At 45.7% G+C, this 27,814-nt stretch overlaps 1 protein-coding gene across 8 annotated transcripts in view; it reads left to right on the top strand.

The window, feature by feature from the left end:
* Positions 1-360: 360 nt before the first annotated feature.
* LOC105030261 (calcium-binding mitochondrial carrier protein Aralar2) overlaps positions 361-27,814 on the top strand; it is a 49,464-nt gene continuing 22,010 nt past the window's right edge. For 7 of the 8 annotated variants that reach the window (XR_004576271.1, XR_004576272.1, XR_004576273.1 and 4 more), the window contains exons 1-11: positions 367-474; positions 3,450-3,497; positions 4,115-4,257; positions 8,044-8,159; positions 11,698-11,837; positions 15,779-15,925; positions 17,612-17,750; positions 20,231-20,324; positions 21,329-21,413; positions 23,503-23,587; positions 24,480-24,638. Coding sequence is in view for 5 of the 8 variants with exons in the window: in XM_010903989.4 (XP_010902291.1) it covers positions 409-474; positions 3,450-3,497; positions 4,115-4,257; positions 8,044-8,159; positions 11,698-11,837; positions 15,779-15,925; positions 17,612-17,750; positions 20,231-20,324; positions 21,329-21,413; positions 23,503-23,587; positions 24,480-24,638 (1,222 nt within the window). In the remaining 3 variants the exon portion in view is untranslated. Of the gene's footprint in view, positions 475-3,449; positions 3,498-4,091; positions 4,258-8,043; positions 8,160-11,697; positions 11,838-15,778; positions 15,926-17,611; positions 17,751-20,230; positions 20,325-21,328; positions 21,414-23,502; positions 23,588-24,479; positions 24,639-27,814 lie in introns of all 8 variants that reach the window. The other variant, XM_034294792.1, reaches the window with a different exon arrangement.

A 27,814-nucleotide genomic window follows, 5' to 3' on the forward strand; every position in this document is an offset into this window, starting at 1 on the left:
ACAGACCATTACTGCCTAGATATTAATGCATTATTTTTCAAATCCTTCAGTCCGCATATTACCAAAATGTGAAGTGTCAGGTGTTCAACTAAATACATCAGATCTTATGTCAGCATAAAACCAGTAATAGCCTATTGTGTGAAGACCTTAAGATGCTCATCATAAAGACAGACAGTATATGTTTTGGAAAACAATAATTAATTGGCCACAACTTTCTAAAATGCCTGTGTAGGTACCATTAATTCATGAATAGAAAAACGGATGGATACGAGATGATGCCAACTACCGACTGCCTCTACCGGTAGACGGCTTTAGACCACGTGAACACTTGAGCCGCCTTGATCTCCTTTACTGCACCAACTGACAGCTGCGCGTGATTTCCATGGGAACCTCGTCACGCGAAAGGAAATGACCGGGTTTGCTTGGTCAGAGTGGGCTTGGTTGGTTGACAGTAATCTTGCTATGGCTGCAAAGGTAAGCTTACCTTTCGAGATTTTTTTGGTCAAGAGGTAAAAATAGAAAGTTGCGGAATAGAGAACAACACCTCCGAATGCACCGGCGACATTTACATCTTCACTTCCCCATCTGCCCCTTGATTGCTAGCCAGCAAGCTAATAGATACCCGGCTAAGAGGATGTTCGAGGTTAACATTAGCCAGTGGCAATGACATTGGGGCTTATTTGTGTAGGATAATGGTGTTACTTGCAGAAGTCAAAGCCGCAGTGAGATGCGTCGTTACCCCGTAGTCCATTATGCGGAACAGTTAACAGTCCAGCCTGACACTGAATCTGGTGGTCTCTCACTTCTGGTCACTCCCCGTCCCCATCCGTTGTTGCCAGGTGATTAGCACTGCCGGCTGTGTCTAGTAACCTTGGTTAGCATTTTGCTACAGGATTCTTACTTCCATACACGTAAATGTAGGTCACTGTTTGTGGCACGTGCCATATGCTGGTTATCTTGCGCGTCACAGTGCCTCGCGCCGGCCCCACTGTTATTATTGAAGAACGCGTTTGCTCCCCTGAAATCGTTGGTTTGATATTTAATTAACTTGTAAACGGCTACCTCCTCATTCATTGGGCTTAAGTCTTTTACGGCTAATATAGTGACTTGTTGAATCCGAACATCAAATGATGGCATACCCCACTTGGACTGCAATATACAAAAAATGTCACCCTTATTAATAAAGGTGAGCCGGAATGGCTGATAACACGGGTATGTATCAGAAGGGATCATAGAACTCCAGCCCATAGGGAATTTTTGCAGATCCTTGACATCCCTCATTATAAGCCTAAGCCCTCTTCAATTCAAACGTCAAAGGTTTTCAATGCGACTCAAAGTCACCAAGATGGCCTTTGCAGCATTTTGAGACTTTTGTCAGTGTCTTTGGATTTGAATGTGTGCTTGAGTTCATTGTCTTGTTGGAAGATCCACTTGTGATAAATGTTCATCCTCCTGGTTTATGGCTTAGATGCCCTGGTACTTGGTAGAGTTGAAAGTGCTGTTGTGTATCAACCTGTTGTTGCTTGGTATTTGGGGTTTAAGGCAGTTTGATTGAGTGATGGATCTTAACAAGGGCCCTGGGACTAGCTTAAACAGAACAGATCCTTAGACAGTTTGTTGGGACTATTTATTAAAAAAAAAATAGAATGTTCATAGAGATGTAATTTTTTGTTTTATTCATAGGAACCGTTTGGTGAGCCAATCATTTTTAAACATGTCTTTTTGAGGACAAAGTGTGCTATTTCTCTGAGGAATGATGTTCATTTTTGCATCAAGAATAGCTCATTATCTGGGTTGTTTATTTAATACAAGCTTTTTTACTAATCTGAATGTGGTGGGCCTGTAATATTGGTGATAATAATCTGCTTTTAATAGCATAGAATTGTATAAATTCAAATAATTTATCCCTATATTTAATTAAAAATAGTACAAAGAAAACATATATCAAATGTTGAAACTGAGAAATTGTATTGTTTTAGGAAAATTACATCCCTGTCTTGAATTTGATGCCAGGAACTCGTTTCAAAGTAGGGACAGGGGCTTGTTTACTACTGCGTTGCGTCACCTCTTCTTTTAACAACACTCCATAAGTGTTTGGGAACTGAGGAGACCAATTACTGTAGTTTGGAAAATGAAATGTATTCCCATTCTTGCTTGATATGGGATTTCAGTTCGGATTCTCCTTTGTCGTATTTTTCATTTCATAATGTGCCAAATGGGTGACAGGTCTGGACTGCAGTCAGGCCAGTTTAGCACCCAGAATCTTTTACTACGGAGCCATGCTGTTGTATGTGCAGAATGTGGTTTGGCATTGTCTTGCTGAAATGAGCAAGGCCTTCCCTGAAAAAGATGTAATCTTGATGGCAGCACATGTTGCTCCAAAACCTGTATATATTGTTAAGCATTAATGTTGCCTTCACAGATGTGCGAGTCACCCATGCCATGTGCACTAATGCACCCCCATACCATCACGGATGCTGGCTTTTGAACTGTGTGCTTATAACAAGCCGGATGGACCCCTCACAAATTATTTAATATTTTGATTCGTCAGACCACAGGACAGGTTTCTACTTTGCCTCACTTCATCTTAAATGAGCTCGGGCCCAGAGAAGGCAGTGGCGTCTGGATCTTGTTTATATATGGTTTCTTCTTTGCATGGTTGAGTTTTAACTTGCATTTGTGGATGCAGGGATGTACTGTGTTAACAGACAATGGCTTTCGGAAGTGTTCCTGAGCCCATGCAGTGATTTCCACTACAGAATTGTGTCTGGTTTTAATGCAGTGCCATCTGAGGGCCCGAAGATCACAGCCATCCAATGCTGGTTTTCGGCCTTGTCCCTTACATACAGAGATTTCACCTGATTCTCTGAATCTTTTAATGATGCTATGTACCGTAGATGATGAGATCCCCATACTATTTGCAATTTTATGTTGAGAAGTTTTATTCTTAAATTGTTGCACTATTTGCCTGTGCAGTCTGTCACAGAGTGGTGGGCACCTCCAGATCCTCACTTCTGACAGACCCATCCCCTCCACGATGATCTTTTAATACCCTTTCATGTTACTGACCTGTTGCCAATTGACCTAATTGAACTAGCATTACACAACATTTCCAGTCTTTTGTTTTGTTTTGTTGCCAACTTTTTTTTTAAACGTTTAGCTGGCATCAAATTCAAAGTGGGCATATGTTTTTCAAGAAACAATAAAATGTCTAAGTTGCAACATTTGATATGTTGTCTTGGGACTATTTTCAATTGAATATAGTGTTTAAATCATTTGCACATCATTGCATTTGTTTCTATTTACATTAAACACTACATCCCAACTTTTTTAGGAACGGGTTGTGAAATAAAGAAGTGTAGTTAGTCAAGTTATTACCAAAAATGAGAGCTTGTTCATTGATTATGTGTGTGATAACATGTTGTCTTTCATGTAATTTCTTGTTCCAGGGACAAAGAAGGGCTGATCCTATTGAGCTGAAAGCTATTTTCTTGAAGGTGAGTTGTGTGAGAATAAATTAGCCCTTGGTTTACTACATTTCCTTAGCACACTGAGTACAAACAAACATAATGTACTGGAATGCTATGGCTAATATGGCCTTTGTACTGAAAAGCCCTCCTTTGGTCACCAAAACTGAAGTGAATGTAGGTTGTCATGTATTTAAGCGTTGGGAGTAATGTTAAGTGATGTCAAAATGAGGCGTATTGTACAAAACAATCATCAATGATTGGGTCATTTTTTTATAAGTGATTATCATCAATGATTGCCGAGTATGAAAGCCAATGATACGCTGTCAAACTGTCACATTGCCCAGGTGTGTTCTGGCTTTGGCACGACCCCTCTGGATTTGGGACCAAATAAAATGTTTAGAGAAGAATCGGAAGCACTCGGATTTAGACTGTTTGTCAGGAAAAAGCTGACCCCCGTGAGTGTGGTGAGGTTTGGAGCGAGCCGGATAAACAGTTTTCCCTATTCATGTCGGTCTTCCCACTTGAGGTCACTACACACGGCTTGAATTTCTGCCACTGTGATCAAAGAATGATTAAGCTTAAGTCTCAAGTTACATCTGTACGGTCTCAAGTTAGATGTAGGGTTTATGTTTTCTCTTTTTCAGTATGCCAGCGTCCAGAAGAATGATGAGCACTTCATGTCTCCGGTGGACTTTGTCACCCGGTTCCTCCACGAACACACCGACATCAAGCTTTCTGACGAGGCCACTTTGTTGCTGGCTGGGGTGGTGGACCAAAAGAAAGATGGGTGTGTATGATTGGACAGGCAACCTGGGCCTGTATCACCAAGCCTCTCTGATTATTTCAAATAATAATGAAAAGCATGCAGTTTGGGTGTAGAGGCCCTGGCTCTAATGCTATTAACTCACACTCTAACGCTGTTCGTCCAAGTCTCTTAAGGCTGTTCGCACAGGCTCTTACTCCCACTGCTCCTACTAAGTTCTACAAAGTATAACACTTGTAACATTTCTAATACTTCCGAATAATGCAGCCCCCACAATTTTCCTTGGAAAATGACCATCTAGTGTTTTATTCAATATTACAAATCTATAGCCACATCAACAGTGTATCTCTGGTTCTGTGTAGTTCCACTAGCCATTATATTCCAGAACAATAAGAATCTTGCTAGTCCAAGGAGCAATAATGCAAAAAAAAACATGATATAGCATATTTATATACCGCCTCTTTATTTGATTTACTCTGTAAGAGAAAATGAAAATCCTACAAATCCTGGAAAGCCTTTTTGTCAGGTGTTGTTCCTGTCCTCAGGTTTGCTATTGCCCCCAAATTCATCCCATCTCACCCCCCCCCTCCCTTTCTCCCCGTCGCCCCCCGTCGCCCCCCTAGTTTTTACATTAATATGTATGTTTTTAATGACACATAATGACGGGCAATAAAATGTTAGGGTAAGTCAAAGAGAGAGCGCGTTGCCACAGCAACCACCTGGGTTCTGGCAAAGAGCAGAGTGCACGCGGTCATGTTGCTCACATTATGGGGGGGGTGTTTGGCGGCCGGCTGCACACATGCACTGTAATTGCCCGTACCATTCAGCACTCCGGCATTGTGTGGCTTTGGGATCCGGTTAAATGGCATCACTGCTATTAAGGCATAAATCTATTAGGGAACCGAGGCTCGGACTCTGTATCTATACCTCATTTGTTGCAGTGGGGAGGGGATTCCAAATTATAAGGCAGCAGAAATGTCCGGTTTGATGGTTTAATCAAAGACGCAGATTCGGAGACCGTTGTTTAAATGCCTCCATTTTGTTTACAGTTGACATCGTAGGTTAGCCGTCCTGTTTTATGTTTTTGCAAGTTTTTTTTTTTCTCCCCCTGCACCGATGTTACAATTTCTCTAGACAATGAGATGGATGATTATGCCTAACGCATGAACAGGGAATAGACGATGTGTGCTCGTCACCCCCTTTGTTCGCGGGAGAAAAACAAAGAATGCCTCGTTTTTCACGTATTGCCAATAACCTGTTGATTGAGCTCCCAGAAAGAAAATAACCTAAATTACAAGCCATGCGGAAAATCTTATTTTAATGTACTCCCCTGTAGTTAAAATTAGAGTCCAAACAATAGTATTTTTCAGAATGTGCGTACCGCATCCATCTTTTGTAGCTAGGAAGTCTGCAGTTGTTTCTACCCAGGTAGGATTCCATTTCAAAGACACGAGTGTACGTAAACAGTGTAATGCATTTTTCTGCCTCCCTCTGTGCCTGTGTAAATCAGGTGATACACTTACTGACAGCCGTCACAGTCTCTTGCCATCTCTCTGCCTTAAAAAAATATCACAGCTCTCTCGTGTTATTCACCCTCGCTGGCCTTGGCTGGCTGAGATAAACTCCCTGTGTGTCTGCAAATCACTCATTCAGCACAGGTAGACGTCCTGCTGCTGACTCAAAGATCTGTCACAGGTTTTACCTCCCTTTTCCTCTCCATCTACTATCTCACTCTCCATATTCTTCTCTCTTTCTCTACCTTCTTTCTTTTTGTCAGATTGAAAACTCTTCCAAGTGTGAAACCCCCTCCCCAGTCTCTTGGGGGTTAAAACTTTGTAAAGAGTGCATGCTGGGAAAATAGCTGTCCTAGTCAGCTGTTTGCATTTTGCTGAGTGCTTGTCTTGGTTGTCTGTTTGGAAGAACCCAAGCCAGCCAGCCAGCCAGTCAGTCAGTTAGCTAACCAGCAAGTCAGTTATCCAGCCAGCCATCTAGTCAGTTAGCTAACCAGCTATCTAGTCAGTTAGCTAACCAGCCATCCAGTCAGTTAATAACCAGCCATATAGCTACACAGCCAGCCAGCCAGTTAGCTAGCTAGCCCCGTATTGAGCTAGCTATCCAGCCAGTCAGTTAGCCACGTCTGGGTGAAAGTCTGTCAGTGACAATAGCAGGGACAGTTTGTTGATGGTGTCCTCTACAATCTGATGTGAGAACTGTCGCTCCAGTCTAACCTGCCTAAATGTTTATACTGTAAACAGCGTGGTAGACCCAAGCAAGCGGTTGAAGGAGCTCTGTTTACCAGCCAAAGGTATCTGTAAAGTCTGGCCGTTGACACATTAACGAGAAACATTAAGGGTTTACTCAATTGTCCTAAATGCATATGTTTTTGTGCACTGTGTTTCTTAGACAGTGCAAAGTACTCATTTGTGATTAAAAGCAAAAATACAAACGGTCACTGGTTGGTGGATAACGTTGGTTGTTTTCATTTTCGGAAAAGCCTGGGTTTGATACCCATTGCAAAGTGACGGCATCACAAGGGTAATGTTTTCTAGTAAGAGCTTTACCTGTGTTAGCTTCGTTGTGTAACACCTGATATGAGCTTTCCCCTCCACCCACTACCTTCAAGCAGGCCCCTGTACAAACCACCAGCTAGCTTAATCGGTAAAAAAGAATTAGCCGCGACTTTACAACGTGGCTGATTTTCCTCCCCCCATTACGTGACGGGCGGACCACAAAATATGTGCAAGCCTACAGATTCCCACTGAATCTGCCTTTGAATTTCATCAGTGACAAAATTAATTAGAGTAGCCCAGCAAATGGAACAACTGTGCCACTGGAAATTGAAATAGATTATGGATGCCTGCTCTCGGGAACTGCTCATTAGGAATGACCCTGTGTAATTATTGTATCCATTTGTGAAAATCGTAATGGACTTCGGTCAACTTTGAACCGAGCGTAAATTAAGACTAGATTGTGGCGTGGTCCCCAGGGGCTCCCGTGGATGTTAAAAGGCTTCACTTGGTGTTTATTTTTTTATTTTTTTTGTAGGTGACATATGAACTATGTGTGGGCATTTGTGTGATTTTTATATTGGAGAGAAGAGTAATATAATGTTATTTTTGACACACACCTGTAGTAGTTTATAAAGAAATAAATAGAGGGAGAGAAAGGGAGAAAGGCGGAAGACGGGTAGAGGGGTATTGAGAACGAGAGAGCGTTATCCAGTTTGGCCGCAAATGTAATATAGCCCTGTGTTTTTGCTGAAGTGCAGCCCTTAGCTGTTGCATGTTTTCCAAATACAGGCCACGCGGTTAAGGTGGCTTTATTCTTGTACACCCGTTTATATTGGCAGACAGAAGTGTCAGACTGCATTTTTAATCATGTATACATGTACAAATTGGTTTTTATTATATACTTAGTCATGTTTAAATTCTCCTGCCGTCCTATTCATTGAGTTTATGGCATTTCACTCGGCTGTGTAGTAGTCTACTTGAATTAAGATTGTCATAGATTGATAGGCTGTTCTGTCAATTGGTTTTGTCACCCAGTGCTGTAAATTGAAACCAGCAGGTAAGTGCGGTAAAATGTGTCAAGTATGAACAAGAACGAACTGCTACAGTTTTATTCATTTTGTTTCAGTGTTACTGATACTGTCTATCCCTGCTCTCGCATTGCAAAGTGGGACACGATCTGTGTAGACCTTCGGTGTGTACTCTTTCATTCATTCTATTTGTCCCTGTCCCCATCCCTCTCTTTCTCTCGCTGTGTCTCTCGCTGTGTCTACCTCTCTCTCTCTCTCTCTCTCTCTAACAGGTTGATCTCCTTCCAGGAGTTTGTGGCCTTTGAGTCGGTCCTGTGTGCTCCGGATGCTCTGTACATGGTGGCCTTCCTGCTGTTTGACAAGACAGGGAAAGGAGCCGCCACCTACGGTACCCAACATTACCTCTCTGATTTGATGGACAGCTCCGTTCCCAGGCCCCCATGTATGATTTGTGCAATATCCGAGACCAGTGTTATGCTGGTGACAGTCGAGAGTACAGCACAATGGGATCATTTATAGCCAGGCTGTTAATATTGAAGGGGGATTTCTTAGAGAATCTCCTAAGTACACTGTATGAGAGGGATTGGCAACATACACCCCTCAAACCAAATCCAGCCCCCTGGTGATTTCATTATGGGTTCCCCCAACATTTTTGTAAAAGAAATACTGAGAAATTAAGCTTTTAATGTGGGAAATGTGTTCCAAACTATTCTGGCATTATACAGCTCCGGAATAAATTAAGTGACCACTGCACCTTTTTCTCTCCTTTCCAAAAAAATAAAAAAGGAAGGTGAGGAACAGTAGGGTTAAAATGAAGAGACCACTGCAAATTGAACGCTTCTGTTCCTCACCCAAAAACTTTTTTTTCAACTTTAACAAGATGCCAAGTCACTGCTGATGAAAAGCATCGACACAGTATGATGCTGCCACAAAAAGATTTTCTGTAGGGATGGTGTGTCATGACACCATTATTAGTGCACTATTACCCGTGCACCATTATTAGTGCACTATTACCCGTGCACCATTATTAGTGCACCATTACTCTGTAGCTCCACCCTGAGACAAACTTTTTGTCAGTGCCTGCGTGATGTGAAGATGCAACTGTGATTTGCAAACACTTTGCATTTCTATTATTTTATCTCTAACTTCTGTAGAATACTCTCTGGTATTAATTTTTCTTCAAATGTACACCCTGAAAAAGTCCTTCCCCAGTGGGTTTTTTATCTAGAAAATGTGCCAGCAACTTGAATGGTTCACATTTGGAGGCCAGTGGTAATTGAATGCTTAATTTGTGTGAACTGGGAGCTTCCACAGCTCAGGGTTTGAATACTTATGCGAGCAACTTAATTTTATTTAATTATAAATATTATACAAATATTTCCACAAATAAACCCAATTTCCCAATCCAATAATTTATCAGTTTAGAGTGAAGTCAAACCGGTGTCTGCGTGGTCTCTGTGCCGGCCTCCCGACGGCGGTTTGGGAGGAATGGGCTCGGCCTGTTGCAGCAGCAACGATCGCTCCCCACCCTTTTCTCCTGGCCATCTTTCTCCTCCTTCCCCAGCTCCCATGTCTTTGAGGCCCAGCTGAGGTAAGGGCGGCATGGGATGGAGTTGCCCTTCCGCCTTCTGGAGCCTCCTTCCTCTCCAGCTCCTTAACTTCTCCAGCATTATTTTCTGTTGCTTCCATTTCAGCTTTACCCACATGCAGCTCCTGGGGAGCCTCATGATACTTCCCTTGACGTGCTCGGGCTTGGGTTTTGGTTAGGCTTCGGGTTAGGGCTGGTCCTGCTTTCTGCTCCCGGAAGGTTCCGGAACCTGTCAGCCTTCTTTTGTGGGCCAACCCCGAGGTGCCTTATTGCTCTTATAGACCATTTGCCAACACAATTAGAGCTCTAAAAAGCAATGTGATGTCACCACCTTGATATACCACGACTTTCAGCCAGTAAGCCTTCAGGATTCAAATCAGCCTGTTATACTATCTGTTTAGGACATGTTGACAAAAAATTTTTACTCAGAAAGGCTAAATTATGTTTCTTTAATAGCCATCAGATTCAATGAAGGTGACGCTTTAAGACCCCTGTGGAGATGACATGGTGACAGTTATTGCTTTTGCAGGTTCGAATGGAGGCCGCAATACTCGTCTGACTCGTGGGGTGGGGTGGGGTGGGTGGGGAAGGGGAGGGGGTTGTGATTGGCACGATTTCCCAGAAGCCTTTCGAGCCCAGAGGTGAGAAGAGGAGACGTTTGTGCGTGTTGCTCATTTCACATTTCCCTAATTGTTTAAACAACCCTTCTGTCGGTCTACCACAGCCGCGCATTAGGACTGATTTGCAATGCAGTGCACATATCTTTGGCACAAACAGAGAGAAAGCAAATTCCATTCTAATTGTTGCTAGTCGGCAGGGAGTAAGATCATTGTCGTTGATTATATATGCACATATGTAAATTTTTCATATTTTAAAGGCTCAATTAGACTATTTACCTATGACGCAGTGAATCTGGTTAAGTCATTAAAAGGTCTGTTGTTTTTCTGCCTTCTGAAAGGTTAATGAATTTTCCCCCCCGTTCGCTACTGTGGCTATGCTAGGAGACTCATCAAGAAGTGGAAAATGGCATTACAGACATTACCCATACCCTCATACGCTGTTCTGTCAGTAGCTCAGATTGGGCTAGCATTTCACAGCAAGCAAATAACTTGTGACAGAGATTATGGTCTTGTCAAATTCATTTTATCGTGATCCATTACAGAAATGTCTCTTTTCTGTTTCTTTGCCTTTTCATCAGATTGAATGGCCTTCTTTATGTCAACCAAAATAGCAAATAGTTCCTTTATAACACATTAAAAATGTTAATTGCTGCAGCTTAGGTTCATTAAAGACGGGTTGTTTTTACACATCATAAGTGGCTTTCTTATTTATTTATTCTACATTCTTTTCTAGTGTGTTAATAACCTGTGTAATTTGTATAAATGCAGAAAAACTGATATTCCCGCTTGAATGGGTGAATGGACTGTTAATTTTGAGTGTTTTTATTTTTTTAAATCCATAATTTGCTGAAATGGAGTTAATAAAATCGTGTCATGAAAGGTGTGTTTAAAAGGCGATTGTACTTCAGCCAAAGAGATGGAAAAAAGGAGAACAAAAAAAAGGTTGCTTGAGTGTTGACAGGTCCATAAATGCTGATAGTATAAATGGCCGTTATGGACTGGGGAATGGCACTGTAGTGTTACTCTGCCGAGTAAATGCTGTATTTTTATTGCCTCATTAAAGTGTAAAACCTACTCGAGCTGTCTTGTTCCAAAAGGTATGGCTTGGCCTGGCGGGGTGAAGAAAAACAAAAAAAAAAATCCCATTTCTTTAAGCCTAGTCCCAAAGGGCACCCCTCCGTCCTGTGTAGAGCACTACTTTAGACAAGGGGCTGTAGACAACAGTAGTGTGCTATGTGGGGAACAGGGTGACATTTGTGACTCGCCCCTCTCATTTCTCTTTCATTTACCGGTTTTCACCGCCCTCCTTTTAGTTACGCTCATGCATACTAGCAGGTTAGAAACACTTTTTTTTTTTTTTGCTTGGTGGTGTAATCAGAAACAGGTTCCTCTGACTGTCTGTTTGTTTTGGTTTCTCCGCTAAGACTGTAATCATTTGAACTCGCGTTCGACGTCTTTCTTCCACCGCCCCGCATTACCTCGTACCGCCTGAAAGATTTTGTCTGTAATTAAAAAAAAGTGTGCCGTAAAATGTCTTCACAAAATGTCCTTGTGGTTAAAGCAAGCGAGCGGCACTAACTGTGTCCGCGGGTCATTGTTGAGGCCTACGGCTTCAGGAGCGCGTGGCCTCTGCCATTATTAACACACAGCCTTGTCTGACATCCACACGCGTCCGCAGTGTCTGAGTGGTATCGTGTCTTTCGCCCGTTTCTCCTCAGAGGACATAAAGCAGGTCTTCAGCCAGACCACCAACCATCAGCACATACCCTTTAACTGGGACTCGGAGTTCATGCGGCTGCACTTCGGTATGGAGAGGACCAAGCACCTCAGCTACGGGGAGTTCACCCAGTTCCTTCTGGTGGGTCATAGTCCTCTAGAAGTATATTACCTTGCACTTTCCCATAGACTGGCGGTCTCTCTTTGTCTCTCTCTCTCCCTTGTCTCATTATTTTCCTTTTCCCCTGACTCTGTTGCATTTCTCTTGTCCTTGAGTGAATTCCTCTCTCTATTCTTTGTCTATGTCAGTGTGTGTCTGTTTTCTTCAGTTTTAATGCTTTTTCACTTGCTGTCCTTTTATCCCCGCTCCGTTTCAGTATAACTTCGTCTGTCTTCCTGTCAGGTTCTTCAGATCCCAATTCATCAAGTTATGGAGGTTTTATTTGACAGTGGCTGGGTGTACACAGGCAGGCCGAATTTGATTTATTCACAAATAGCCTTTTGACCAATCAGATAAGCTCTAAAAAGGATCTGATCTGACTAGTTAGTGGAAAAAGTTTAGTATTGGGTTTCCTGTCTGAACAGAGTGTAAGGGTGATGGCATAAGTGTGTGTGTGTGTGTGTGTGTGGGGGGGGGGGGGGCGCATGTGCGCGCATGAATGCCCACAATATTTGATGCCTATCCAGCTATGGCCTGACACAAACACGCAGGTTCCTTTACTTGGTCCTGTTTCCACATATTGACTTGATTAGTCATTAATGAAACACTGTGGTTATACTTCAGACGACACTGGAATTCGTGTTTCCATTACAGCTGAGTGACGTAACCAGCCGCCATTATCGACCAACTCCACCTATGCCGACCCAGCCGTAACAGGTAGACACGTTTCTGAGCGTAAAGGATCGTTTCGGCCGTCCCGTCTACTGCGGCATTCCGTCTGTATTAGTGGTGTGTGAGACATTTTCCAATATGATGTCTAGACCTGAAATCAAGGGGGAGGGAGGGCGGGGGTCGGCCTTGCCAAACTTGAATCTACTGCCACTATATCCGAATGAGTTTCTTTTTTATATTACGCTTAACTTGGACCAGATGGATTAGGCACAGCGACGAACACAGATATTGTGTGAGTGTGTATGTGTGTGCTTGCGCGCATGTGATGTGATGTGTATTTGTGTTTGTGTTTGTGTGTGTGTGTGTGTGTGTGTGTGTGTGTGTGTGTGTGTGTGTGCGCGGGTGCCTCGGGGTACACGTGCGTTTCAGTGTTGTGTGTTGCAGGCCGTTAGGATGTGATTTGCGTTCACGGTTGGCCCGGTTCACACCAGTGATTTCCAGTACATCATACCAAAAGTGCTGCGGTAATGCACATAGCTCAACTATGAAATGCGTATTTCCCGGTCTATTCACTTCATCTGGTCAAGTTTGCCCTGATTTCTTGGTTTTTGTGTCATGCCAAGTGTTTTAGAATAGGAAAGGAGAAAAGGATTTTCATGCACGAACTGGGTTTGGGGAAAAGACCTTCAACTTTATAGCATTCATATTTTTACCGAATACATTTCTTTTAATAGACTTTTACCAAAAAAATTCGATAACCCCCTCGTAATAAAAATATTACAGATTTAAGCAGTCTGCCTCCTAGCTAAACCTTATTTTTACAGTCTATGAGCTAAACACGGTGCCGTTTTGTATATACCTACATTTTCTACAGCACGTGTTTGTTACCAGTTATCTGTCCTCACACACCTTATGTTTACACAGACGTTTTATAAATCCGTAATGATGACTACCAAGAAGCTAACAAGATGGGATTATCCTGGAAAATGTTTGCGCTGCAAATTTCTCACATGGGCTCTCTCGCCAATTAGCGTCTCGATGGAAGCCTGAGATTCTCCAGAAAGTGCGCGGGTTGTATCCAAAATGCCCACCCCCATATAGTGAGTCACATTAGGCCAAGGCCACTGTAGGGCTTGGATCGAAAATAGTGCACTATATTGGGAACAGAGCGTTGTTTCGTATGCGTGTTTACTTTTTATGTTGTGGATTCTTGCTTAATGACTTAACCTTGTTGCGTATTTGGGTATGGTTTGGTGATGTATGCCATACGAAGAGGTGGCAAATGTTATCCAATAGCCGGCTATGCCAGACTAGCTTGCTGCCAGCCACGCATGTAGTTCTATAGGCTGGCACACCTAACATGGATGGGTGCATTAATGTGTCTCTGTTATGCTATGCCTGAGCTTTTTTTAAAGCTACAGTCTGAGATCTGGGCCTGGCTCTCAATGCATGACATTTACCTGTTTTGCTGGACGAATAAATCCCAGACTGTAGCTTTAATGTTCAGTAATAGCTTTAACCTGGTTTGTGCTGATGGGAACCAGAGTGAACCAGACGGATTCTGTGCAGGGTTTTCTCCCACAGGTATTGCATTGTTTAAAGAGTGTCAGCGGCTGGAAGGACACTGAAGCTTCTCGTGTTTAAAAACAGTGGCACGTCAATGTTATTGTTTTCCCTGTTGTTCAGTCCAGTCCAAGGACAATTAAAAGGGTCTGTGAATGCTGTGATGGTCTGGGTATTTGTCAGCAGAACCTAAGCTCTTCTCCTGAAATGAAAACCATGTCTCTAAAACACTAATAGGTGCAATGACTTAGAGGGTTTTAACAGGCTATAACTGTAAACTGTTAGATTCTGGGTGGCAGCTGTTTTGTTCGTTACCTGCGTCTGGTCCAGGCAGCTCCCAGCGAAAGTGCAGTTTTGTCAGTTTTTAGCTCTTTTCCCTTTTTGCACATTTTGTTGTTGCCTTCTCTTCTCTTCGTCGGACCAACCCGCTGCAGTAATCTTTTACATTTTCTTTTATCTGTTGTTTTTTTCCCCCTCTCCTCACGTTTTTAAAACTATTCAGCAGAAGGTCCAACTCTGAGGATCTCCCCCAGGTGATTTGGATGGCTTCCATTTTGGCCCTCGGGTTTACTCTAGCCTGAATATGATTTTCCTGAGTGATCTCTATATGGCGTTAAAGCCTTAGTGTCTGTACCTGACACCCAGCTCTCACAAAAATGTGTTTGCACATCACACCTCTTTCAGGAGAATTGCCACTACTTATTCTCCCCTTTCCTTTCAGCTTTATGTAAGTGTCAGTCTCCTCAAAGTGTTCTCAGGGGTTAGTGAATGTAGCCGCGATGCTGTTTGGCGGGAGCGCCGTCACTCAGAGCCAGACACGAGAATACATGATCACAGCTTCTGATGGGCAGTTTGTTTACAGACTGTCTCGCCAGACTTGTGGTTGCAGGTAGTGATAATGGTTTTTAATCTCGGATGCCCGCGGGAGTCTTCCCACGAGCCTCTTGGTTGTCTCTGCGGTCCAGCGAGGACGACAATACAGCGTGCGTGCGTGTGAGTGTGTTTGTGTGTGTTGTGAAAAGTGTTAGGTGATTAGCCAGTGAGTTTGACTCTGTGTGTGTGTGTGTGTGTGTCCTGGAGTGCCTTAATAGGGGATTTGTTCTGGTGAGGGAGAAACAAGCGAGGCCACACACCAACCGTGGCGACAGGAGAGAACGAATGACTGCGACTCTGCCAAACGCCGGCTCCCTGTAACTGAGAGGGGAAAATGGCGTCTCGGGGCTCATCAGCAATCCCATTTCTTTGGAAAATGTGTTTGCGCGTGTCTCCGTGTGTACGTTTGGAGGGGGGGAGGGAGGGAGAGGGAGGGAGGGAGAGAGAGGGAGAGAGAGCGACAAAGGCTGTCTCATCTTCAGTCTTAAACATTTAATAAAAGGACACCATTTTGCACAGAAATGTTGTCTTACTGTGATGCATCTCCGTAAATGGTGTTTCCCAGTCTCTCTGGTGCTCTCTGCATGTCTTTTTGTATGTGTGTGTACCTCCCTGTGTGTGTGTGTGTGTGTGTGTGTGTTTGTGTGTGTGTGTGTCAGTGTGGGTTGTTAATCTGTGTGTTTATCTGTGAGTTGATAATCTGTGTGTGGGTTGTTAATCTCTGTGTGTGTATCAGTGTGGGTTGTTAATTTGTGTGTGTGTGTGTGGGGGGGGGGGGGGCGGGTTCTAATCTGTGTGTGTGTCTGGTCCTCCAGGAGATGCAGCTGGAGCATGCCCGACAGGCCTTCATTCAGAGGGACCGGACCCATAGTGGCTCCATCAGCGCCCTGGACTTCAGGGACATCATGGTCACCATCCGGCCTCACATGCTCACACCCTTCGTGGAGGAGAGCCTTGTGGCGGTGGGTCCGGCCTCACGGTCATCCTCCCTCCCTCTGTGTCCCGCTAACGTGTCATTAACTCTCTGACAGAAAACCAGCCGGTTAAACTTCTCTGCCTACACACACACACACACACACACACACACACACACACACATACACACAAAAACACAGCTGTTTTGGTATCCTTTCCCTTTGTGTATTTGAGCATTCTTTTTCCTCTGATTGTGGTTTTGCATAGTTGTGTGTGGGGAGTGTGTGACTGGCATGTCCTGTGTGTCTGTTTTTCTCATTCCTTGTGTGTGTGTGTGTGTTTGTGTATTTATGTGTGCGTTTCTGTTGAATGTTCTGTATGTCTCCCTCCATGTCTGGATGTTTTTTCTAATAACCCAGTAGACGCTGTGATTTTCCCAGTGTGTTTACCTGAAGAGGGAGCCATCTCTCCCTCCATGTTAGTAAACACAAACCTACTGCCGTTACACAGGCATTTAAGACAACGCTGATGATCCCAGCCCACACACACACACACACACACACACACTCCTAAAATGATAAATAGTAAATAGAAAGCTCTGTTTGCCTAAATATTTTCTCTTCCCCCCCCCCCCCCTTTGTGTGTCTGTGGATGGCCCAGTGTCGATTTCATGGGCACTCCGTAATATGATGTTTCAGTGAAACAGCGTGAGACTGCTAGCTTTTGGATGTAGATAAATGTGTCTTTCTGTCAGAAGAGAAGAAGCTTCAACCTCCTCCTTGGCTTCTTTCCCTCGCTGCTGCCAGTGGCCTGCTCTCCAATGTGTCTGTCAAGCAAACAGCACCATCTAGTGAAATGGATGGTTTCCACCCGGCCCCCCCCCCCCCCCCGTACCTAGGGCAGAACAAGACGAACATCACACAATAGTTCAGCCACTCTACTTTAATGAATCGTTTCGTCTGGGGAAAATTGAAATGCTTGTATCAAATGGGACATAGACACATTGACACCACCGAGTACTTTTAAGTACTTTCGTACTTGAGAGAGAGAGAGAGAGAGAGAGAGTGAGAGAGAGAGAGAATTCCTTCGACGATGACAGAGTAATGTTGTGGGCTCGTAGGAATGTGTGCAGTGGGAACTCGCGTCCAGTCGCTATTTAAATGGACCTCCTCCTATTTTTTTTCCCCCCTCCTTTACTGCTGCCCTCATTCCTTCGTTAAACAGAGCGCACAGCTCTGACAACCACCACTCTGCTTTCCGTAAAGTGTGTATGTGTGTGTGTGTGTGTGTGTGTGTTGACTACCCCTTCTATCATAATCCTTTCCATGGCATCAGCTGTGTTCGTGAAGGAGGTGATGGTAAGGAGGTCCATTCCTGTCAGACCGTGTGTGTGGACACCTGGTGGCGAGTGGACCGGCAGGTCATCACCGTGGTAACGGTTAGGGTTAGGGCAACGAGACAAACCGCCGCCATCTTGTTTTTGATGGGAAGTGTGCTCTGCGTCTCTGGTTGTGCGTGTCTGAATTGACTTCATGTTGTGCGTGTCTGAATTGACTTCATGTTGTGCGTGTCTGAATTGACTTCATGTTGTGCGTGTCTGAATTGACTTCATGTTGTGCGTGTCCGAATTGACTTCATGTTGTGCGTGTCTGAATTGACTTCATGTTGTGCGTGTCCTCGTGTGTGCTGTGAACAGCGTGGGTTCACTCAGTTTCGGCCTCCTTCCCTCCCAGGCCGCCGGGGGCAGTACGTCTCACCAGGTCAGCTTCTCCTACTTTAACGGCTTCAACTCTCTTCTGAACAACATGGAGCTCATTAGAAAGATCTACACCACATTGGCTGGGAGCAGTAAAGTTGTGGAAGTCACTAAAGGTTGGTGTACACACGCGCGCACACACACACACACACACACACACAAACACACACGTTTGTGTGTGTGTGTGGTTGTTTTTGCTTTTTGTTTTCTTTTTTTCGCCCCCGCCCTGCTGCTCACCTCCTCATTCCACAAAGCATGGGCCCCGCTGAACTCGTCCCAATAGACACATGTTTACCCAGAGTGCTTAGCGGCAGCGGCGGGGGTCTCTTACTAAGCCTGTCTGTGTCGCATCCTGGAGTGGACCCTGAGGGTCTTGGATCAGCTCGCCCTCCCCCAATTCTGCCCGGACCCGTTACAGGGCGGTGGCTTTGGCCCAGTGTCCTGGTCGGTGAGGGATCCCTGAGGCGCTGGTCTAAAACACGATTAAGAAAACGTTGGAGGCTGGAACCACCAGAACACTAAGACACTAACACAAATGGTCAGACATGGAGCGCTTATATTTCTCCTTTTCCCCACACACACACACATTTTCTTTTTGCATCTCTGTGTCACCCTCTGTGACCTCTGAATCAGTGGTCATGGTCTGGCATCCTCGGTGTAAGCCGGGAAAGCGCCAAGCACAAGGGCAGGTTGCCATGTTACCTGGACTGTTTGGGATTCGATACAACAACCTTTCGGTAACTAGCCCAAAACCTATGACCAGGATAACCTGCCATCTCAGATGTTGAACTAATCTATAACACCGAAGATTATAGGAGAAACACGCACAATACATCCTTATTTGATGTTACACGACCGTCTTCTGAAAATAATCTCAAACCAGCAGCTCGTTGAGAATGACGGTTGATGCGGTATTATAAGTCATAGTTGCTAGTCGTCTCAGCACCTCCACACCACTGTCCCGTCCCCTCTAACTCAGAGATCAACTAGTTCCTCTCCCTGGATGGCCTGAGGTGAGCACTGTAGGCTCTCTGTCTCATTCCATCCGTCTCTCTCTCTCTCTCTCTCCTCTGTCCATCTGTAGGTCTCTCTCTTCCTATTTCTGCCTGCCACTCCTCCCCTCTTTCCAATCTCTTCCCCCTCTTTCTCTCAGATGGTTCTGGGCAGATGCTGAGTCAGGCCGCCACATGGCTGAGGTTCTGGGTATGTGAGTTAGATGCTATCGGGGGCCTTATCGGGGGCGTGGGTCCGGGCCAGAGTTCTCTTGGCTGTTCCCACTGTGGCGGCCCGGCCCTGGTCATTAGGCTCCATTGGGACCTGGTCTGTGCGTGCGGAGCTCCACGTCTCTCTCTCTCTCTCCTCCTCGCTCTCTCCACCCCTTGACCCTCGCTGACCGGCGTGATTGGTTCCGTCTGGGCATCGGGGGCACTGTTTCGGTTTGGGACGTCATCGCTGTGGTTGCTGCCCCCACACCCCAGGTTCCTGGGGGAGGGGCTGATTGCAGTGTTAACGTCGGTGAAGCGGATGACCGTGATTCTGTGTGTGTGTGTGTGTGTGTGTGGACAGACAGGTGGTGGTTTCCTCTAGACTAGATGAGCGGTCTGTCAGAGGGCGGTCACCGTACGTCTGCATGCGACACCGTTAGAAGAAGAGACGGGGCGTTGGCCTGGCGTTTAGAACGTCCAATCGGTAACCAAGCGTTGCCAGATCAATTCCTTGAGTTTGCAAGCCGAGAAAACAACATCTTGGTGTGCTGTTTTTTACCCCAATTGCTCCCAGGCCATTGCTGTAAATGGGAATGTGTTCTCAGTCACCTGGTAAAGTCATAATTTCCTGTGATCTTTGTGTATAGACTGTGTTAACTGACTGGTGATGTTTTTGTGTATAGACTGACTGGTGATCTTTTTGGGTAGACTGACTGGTGATCTTTGTGTATAGACTGATCGTTGTGGGTAGATAGTATTATTAAGGTTAAGGGTTAGTGTTAGGGCTAACAGACAGACTTCAGAGCCTGGGGGGGGAGTTGAAATAATTTCTGCTCCACTGTAGCTCTGTGTTGCGACAACAAAATAAGAACACATTCCTGTTCTTCGAATATGCTGTTCTCTCAGTATTCTAGTAACTAGTTAGTGTTGGCCAGTGTATGGATGGAGTCCAAAATGGCGCCAGAAGCTGGGCACACAACAGGAGATTTGGGACACATCCGTCATCAAGCCATTCATTATGGACGTAACCTAACACTTACTGTACACAACCACTGTCTGCCATACTAAACAACACATTAAGTCTACTCAATTTGATAGCCTTTTTCTGTAACAGGAAGTACATGTGGGAAACTTACACAGGGGGATAATACAGACCTTCTGCACACTGTGCTCGCGTATTTGATGTTGGATTTGTGGCAAAGAGAGATTCCTGACCGGTGAGACCTGTTGAATCACAGGTAAACACGAGGCGAGGTGGCGTGGAGGGCGCCCACAATAGACCCCATGCTGACCGGCCCTGGTCAACTAACTCTATAGACACCAACGTTTTGAGTCTGCTTGCCTCGTTCCATCCTCTCATTCTCCCCTGTCCTCCTTCTCTCCTGTAACAGAGGAGTTCATCATTGCTGCTCAGAGATTTGGCCAGGTGACTCCCATGGAGGTAGACATCCTGTTTCAACTGGCTGACCTGTATGAACCCAGGGGGTGAGTCACACACACACACACACACACACACACACACACACTGCTAGACCTCAAAGTAGGCCCTATTTGGTTTAAATAGCTTCATTGCGGTTGCATTCAAGATACACAATTATGCAAAACAGACTGCACATGATTAGCCCTCTCAGCTGAATGTTGCATTCATTGAATTTCAGCGATATTGAATAAAGCTAAGGAAAGCGTTCAACACTCTGCTGTTCCGTTTCTCTCCGTGCACTTTCACATCCACAAATAGCATTTGTTTCTTAATGCTTGTTGTCGGTTGACTGCGTGTCCGCTAACCCGCCGGCCTGCCATTGGATCACTGACACTCGTCAGACCTCTGGGTCCCGGCTGTTTCTGTGATCAGTGCCGATGCCAGGAAAGGAATCCCCTTTCACTCAGCTAAGCCCTCAAAACTCAGAATTTAAGGAATAGGAGACACACACACACACACACACACACGGTGTAGGGCTTTTTCGGACACCCCCAGTGGTTCCCCTGGTTGTATTCGGTCCGCGTTCCCGTGCCTCTCGTGCCGTACAGCCGACTGACGGTGCAGAGCACCGGTAATTTCTGGCCCTTTCCGAGCACCTTGTTATGGTTTCTGGGCAACGGGATACTTTAATAGTCTCCCCGGCCTCTGATTGGAGAGGCAGGAGGTAATTGCTCCCAATAATCGCAGGGGATTCAGCTGCTTCCAAATCCGAGGGAACGTCAGAGGCACGTTACACGGAGGCCCAAGAATGGCAGACATGTTTTGGTTTTGTTTGGATGCAGGCTGGGAGGGGCGGGGCGGGGCGGACGGTCGTTGAATGTCATATATCGTTGAAGTAAATTGTACCCAGAGTGAGAGAAATCGTAAATAAAAGTCCTGGAGGAAATGTCGGACTGGGAGCGGGTGTCGGGAGGGGTTCTGGAGCACTTGGGTCTGAAAGCGTCTGAAAAGTTTTCTTTGAAGTGCCTTTTCGAAGCAGTTGAACTTCTCCCTCCCTCTCCTCTTCCAGGCGTGTCGGTCTGGTGGACATAGACATGATCGCTCCTCTGGAAGAAGGTGCACTGCCATACAACCTGGCTGAGGCCCAGCGGCAGGTACAAGGAATAACCGCAAGAAGAAAATGTGGAGGGAAGACTTGTTGATGGTTTTAGCTTTCTTTTCAAAGCATCGGCCAGGTTTGAATACAATACGCCCTCAAGCACGGCCCACTATGACATTCGTCATAGGTAATTCACCGTTAAGATTGTCAGGGAAAATGCCGTTGTGGCCTGTTTAGTAACCAACACCAATGTACGTCTTGGAACAAATCCCGGACAGTTATTTTCAAGCTACAGTCTAGAAACATCTGAACTTCCCACATCCCGGTGATGGTCACAGCTTTTAATTTCACTTTCGTCGTGCCTCCCTGCGATGGCTTGTCTATCAACGCACCACGATAGACATTCAATATAACATGAGAATGGCTATATATCCCAAAATACCAGGCCAGTTTCCTGCTCACTTGCTTCATTTGTCAGATTCTCAGATGTCAGCTATTGAACCAGCTGCCAAGGAAACCGGCATTTCTATAAGGCCATCTTTGATTGGATCTCTTCAGGGAAAGAAATACCCTTAGACATCAGAGTGGCCTGTGTCATGTTTGTCTTCATCAATTAAATGTTTGAAACCCCCGTTAATTCAAGAGCAACTCGAGCGGTCTGAGGAAGTTATCCATCTCAAATAGAGCAAGGAGGGAAATGAAAAATATTCTGAGTGAAGGGAGTTTGAAACAAAACAGCTGAGGGTAGAAGAATAAAAATAAAGGGAAAGAATTAGGTTGGATGGATGTTTCTTTTTTTAACCCCTGTCAGAAGCTCCTCCTGGCCTGCCGACTTTAAACAGCTCGGCAGTGCAGGGTAAGATCCTCCTCCGTTGACTGCAGCCAGGCAGAGCTCCAGGCCGGGCCAGACCAGGGGCCCGGGTAGAGACGCCAGTCCCACCACAATGAGCCGCTTTGGGCTGTGGTCTGGCCACCGCGGGCCGTTGGCCAGCTCTCCCTCTGAACCTCCAACCTCCCCCCCTTCTCTCCGTCCCCCACCACCCCGTGGTTCCATCTCTCGGTGGGGTTGGGGCGGCGGGGGGGGGGGGCCCTTTGGGGCAAAGAAAAAAGTCAGACAAAGAGGGGTTAAGGGGTCAGGTAGCTCCTGAAAGGTGGACCTGTTTGGCTGAGTAGGGTTGGTCAGGTACCTGTCGCTGGGAAATGTGGAGCAGAATACTTGGGCGGCAAAGGTTATCGTTGCCTAGCGGCGACACCCGGGCGAATACAGTCAGACTTTTAAAAAGGCTGTTTTTACACCCTCAGCTGTTACGAAGTGCTTATAAAGATACACAGCCTAGAGCTAGCAGTAACATGTTGAAGCAAAGCCGCTAGAAAATAATCTTCAATTTGTGGTTAGATGGAGTCAAGGGCTGAAGTGGTATCCATTCAAACCTGAGTTCCATATTATGGATTTGTTCTACTAACCTCTCGGATGTTTTTGTGATTTCTATAAAAATAATCCTAGTTGCTCTCAAGAGTTTTAACATTCAATCTTAAATCGATTGGCCTTGCTCAATCGCTAGACTGTAACCTGGACGTTTGAAAGTTTTTGTAAATGATATGCAAATGAGTATATTCGTATACCATGTTAAGAGAGCCTAAACATGTGAATAGTTTTTGGCAATTACACCTAATAAATATGACTACCCAATGGAGATATGGATATGTAAATACCCTAAATGGTCATATAGCTTATACTCGTGACAGAAATGGAATGATATGACATTACTTAATATAAAGTAGGGTGAAGTGAATAATGTTTAAATCTAATTGTGATTTAAAAGGCAGATTAAATGTAGGCATGAGAGTGATTCTGAGGGAGCGTTTAAACTGTCTGATATGAATGTATCTGGGGCTGCGCTTTATAATTTGAAATTAAATGACGTACTTCTCCTGTTACTCTGTGGAAAAGGGAAGACTAATGGCTCAACTACAACATGACCATCAATTTGAATCATGGGAAGCTTTGGCTTGTCTAACGTCTCCCCCTCTGTCTCCCTCTCTGCCCACTTTTCTCTCTCTTTCTCTCTCACTCCCATTTCTCACTCCCACTCCCCCTCCTTCTCTTCGTCTTTCTGTCTCTCTCCCCGCTGTTTGTGTCCTAGCTGTCTGGTGGGGACCCGTCCCGTTCTGTTCTCATCCAGGTAGCCGAGTCGGCGTACAGGTTTGCCCTGGGCTCTGTTGCCGGGGGTGAGTCTCAAATGTCACTCGGCGTGCTCCCCCGTCGTGCCCCACTTTGGACCCGCTTCGTTAAAAGTAGTGCACCCTTCAGGGGATAGGCTGTCATTTATGACCGGCCCCCTGTCAAGTCACGGACCATTGTGTCAGCCCTCCCCTTACCTGCCCCCACCTCCATTGCCATCCACTGTCCTTATAAGAGCGAGAGAAGACAAAGGGTTCCTTAGTGCATTCTGCAGGGGCGAGTTCTCCACCGCTTAAGCTGGACAGGGGCTCTTTGCGCCCCGGGAACCTCCCTCTGTGTGGACTCCATTGTACCGGTGACTGATCAGAGAGAGGGGGTGGTTTCTGGGGGGGGGGGGCGAAGGAGGTGAGGTCGCGGGGAGGATGGTGTTGTACCTGGGCCTGTGTTCGGGCTCCAGATCACAACCCCCTCTTCCGCTCTTCCTCCCCCGACAGGGGACAGGTTAATGAAGTGTCCCCGCCTGCCATCACCGTACCTTGTCTCTAATTAAACCTCTTGGCGGCTGGAGTTCCTCTTTGTGTCCAGTCGCAGAGCCGTCAGATAAAACGTGGTTGACAAGCCTGGAGACTTCTGACAACCTCACTTCCATTTTGGATCTTTTGATGTCCCCCCCCCCACCCCATTTCCCGCAATCCTTTCTCATCTCCCCTCTCTTTGTCCCCCTCCTCATACACCTGTCTCAGGTTGCTTCCGCTGTTGTGACGAAATGCTACCGTTTTATGTCCATGTGATCACGCTGACACTTCCTAACTGTTATCTGGACACCTTTTCTACGTCTTGTGTCTCTAGAACACTTCAAGATAAACGTTGCGTTTGCATGTGGACCTTTTTCGAGACTTGCGTAATGCTGTGGTGACTGTATGCTATGTGTCTGGGCAGCTGTGGGAGCCACGGCGGTGTACCCCATAGACCTGGTGAAGACCAGGATGCAGAACCAGAGGACCTCCGGCTCCCTGGTGGACGAGCTCATGTACAAGAACAGCTTTGACTGCTTCAGGAAGGTGGTGCGCTATGAAGGCTTCTTCGGCCTCTACAGAGGTCAGTAATATACACGGCGGGGTCAAAATTAGAGGGACTGCATTGGGATTGGGATCTCGCGGGACCCAACACAAATCTCGAGGGAGCGGGCAGGTTTTAACTTTGCTGCGGGTGGGATTGGGAGGTAAAAAAATATTGGACCGCCCCAATCCTTAAAAAAGGATTACAGCAGGTTTTTACTTTCCAAACATGAAGCAAGGCAAGTCTGACAAATTTCTCAGTTGTTACAGAGAAAAATGCTAATATGGAACCGGTTCCTATGTGACCAGTATCTGCCAGACCGAATTAGAAGGCACACTTCAGTAGCCTAACTCATTTCGGTGCCACTTAAATGTGTGGATTGAAATATTTCCCCTCTGGTGCTCCGAAACGGATTCACAAAGCATATTCACCACACGTGGTCGCTAGTTAATATATTACACATGCTCTGATAGCCGCCGCACCCTTAGCTAGCTACCTTAAACGTGCTTAAAATGCCTAAAGCGAAACGTTCTAAAGTGCGGCTGTATTTCAAACGACACCGGAACGTGGAACAAATGTTTTAAAATAATTTTGTGTAGGGGGGGGGGAGACACGTCGATACCCATCCTAGTTATTTGTCTTGTGTGGTGCTTTACTTTAGCTTGATATGAACACGTTTATCATATGGTCCGTTTAATTTAGCGCAACGTTTTCTGTCTGTTATTCTGAACATATAGCAGAGCCCCCAACATCTGTGTAAATTCTTCGCTATCTCTACAGGCCGTGACATAATGTTCGCGGGAGCGGGCTGTAATGGTCTGAAATACAGTGGCAGCGTGATTAAGAAAACAGTCCCGCTCTAGTCCAAATGTCCCAAACAGTCAGTAAAGTGTGTTTACGGCTGCTTGGTAGGATCCTCGTTCGCATGACACAGGAAGTATTTTAGCAAAGCTGTGTGACCGTGTCCAGAGTTAGAACGCTGTTAGCCCGGCTCCCTGCAGCGGAGCCTCAGCCGTCGGAATAAAAAAAACGCCAGGCTGACCTTAGACCAGCGTCTGAGACGTCATCTCCCCGCACCAACATGGCAGTTGGGGTGGAGGGGGGGGACTCCTGGAGGAGAGAGGGGGAGCTGGCGAGGAGGGCGGGTTTGAGTTCACCTCCAAACTGACCCGGCTTCTTTTGAAGTGATTAAAAGTAGTCTCCGGAGTTTCTTGGGGACAATGCATGTCGCACGCAAAGGCCACATACCAGCCGAGCTCTGCCACAAAGGCAGCGTGTGACTGCTCCTTCCAGGCTTCAACTGGCATTCACATAATAAGTACCTGCACTCAGGGAGCGTGGGGGGGGGGGGGGTCACAGACAACACACTATCAGATGATTTGAAAGGAATGGGGAGGGGGGGCTTTGGGCTTACGGAATTCTCTGGATTTTTATTGACAGGCGAGTTCTCCCGTGGGGGTTTCTACGAGGAAGTGGGAATTGTTAGCGTCTGTCAGAATACACAAAGCCTTCAGAGGTCTCTGACATCACAGACAGACCTGGCTCCAAGGTAGCGGCCTCCTGTCTGTCTTCCTATTTCTGTCCTCCGTGTCACACAACATCAAACAGTACAGGCCTCTTTGAATGGCCGTTCAGTCGTTTGGTCATAGTAAAGTTCAGTACCACAAAAACATTTGGGATGAAGAACGTGATTTCAAAGAGACCGGAAGCAAAAGGATAAAAACTAAAAACTGAAGCAATTGGCTTTGATAGACTTGTGTGTAATTTGTGTGTGCAATTCTTCAAAAGCTGCTTGCAGAATTTGCTCTAACTTTGCTTTTTGTATTTTTTTAAATACTTTTGCTTTTTGTATTTTGTCTAATGTTTTATCTGGTTTTTAGACAGACAATGCATAGATGAACGAAAGTACTTCACAGGAGTGAATAGATGTCTTGAATCTCCTATTTTACTCCAAATTCTCCCAGTAATGTGTCTACTTCCTGGTAATGTTGGTTATGTTAGCTGCTGAGGAGAGTCTAATGAGCTATACCTGGGGAGGTTTCTAATGTATTGTAGCGGAGCATTTTATCTCACGGACCTGTTTTGACTTGATGGAGGTGACCAATAGGATGGTGAAACACACAGACAGACACACACTGACCGACAGACACACAGATTGAGACAGACCGACAGAGACACAGACACACACACAGAGACAGACAGACACGGACAGAGAGACAGACACGGACAGAGAGACAGACACGGACAGAGAGACAGACACAGGTAGACAGACACGGACAGACAGACATGGACAGACAGACATGGACAGAGAGACAGACAGACACACAGAGTGACAGACCGAAGCACACATGCAGACCTCCACCTCATATTATGTAATGGTCTTGAGCTGGGAACCTCTTGACTAAACTACACAGCATGAGAAAACAATAAGTGGCTCCTACTACAGCTGTGAGGTGCTATGGGCGATTTAATAAAAATGGCTTGTGTGTGGTTGTTTGCCTGAGCCCTTTCTCAAACACGACTAACACTCTTGTTTCTGTTTGTGAGTCCCAGCCGAGCCAAGTCATGCTAATGATATGTTTGTGCTCCTGTGTCTGTCTGACTCTGTGTGGCCTGTTTTGGGTCCAGTGTTGGGCTCACCACTCACCCCCTCTACCCCATCCAACATGGTTGTTTGTTACTTTAGGGATGGGGGAGGTCGGAAGAGGGGCAGCTTCATCTATCACGCGCGACTTAGATTATTTTGTTTATTTTTATCCGGCTGAAAGTCTTTGGGTTGTAATTGAGGGCTGCATAAACTTTGGTTTGGGTGTTTTAAGTCTTTTTCTTCTATTCTGGGAAGGAGCAACTAGAGGATGTTCTTTCATTCTGTTAAGCCCCTGAAGCCCCTCATGCCCCCCCCCCCACACCTCACATCGATTTGTTCGTCTGTTAAATACCTGATGTCCCCCCCACACCTCACATCAATCTGTTCATCTGTTAAAGCCCTTATGTCCCCACATCCCACATAAAACTGTCAGTTTGTTAAAGCCCTGATGTGCCCACACCCCACATAAAACTGTCAGTCTGTTAAGCCCCTGATGTCCCAGCACCCCACATAACTGTCAGTCTGTTAAGCCCCTGATGTCCCAGCACCCCACATAAAACTGTCAGTCTGTTAAGCCCCTGATGTCCCAGCACCCCACATAAAACTGTCAGTCTGTTAAGCCCCTGAT

Source organism: Esox lucius, chromosome 10, assembly GCF_011004845.1.
Source record: "Esox lucius isolate fEsoLuc1 chromosome 10, fEsoLuc1.pri, whole genome shotgun sequence".
Lineage (NCBI taxonomy): Eukaryota > Metazoa > Chordata > Actinopteri > Esociformes > Esocidae > Esox > Esox lucius.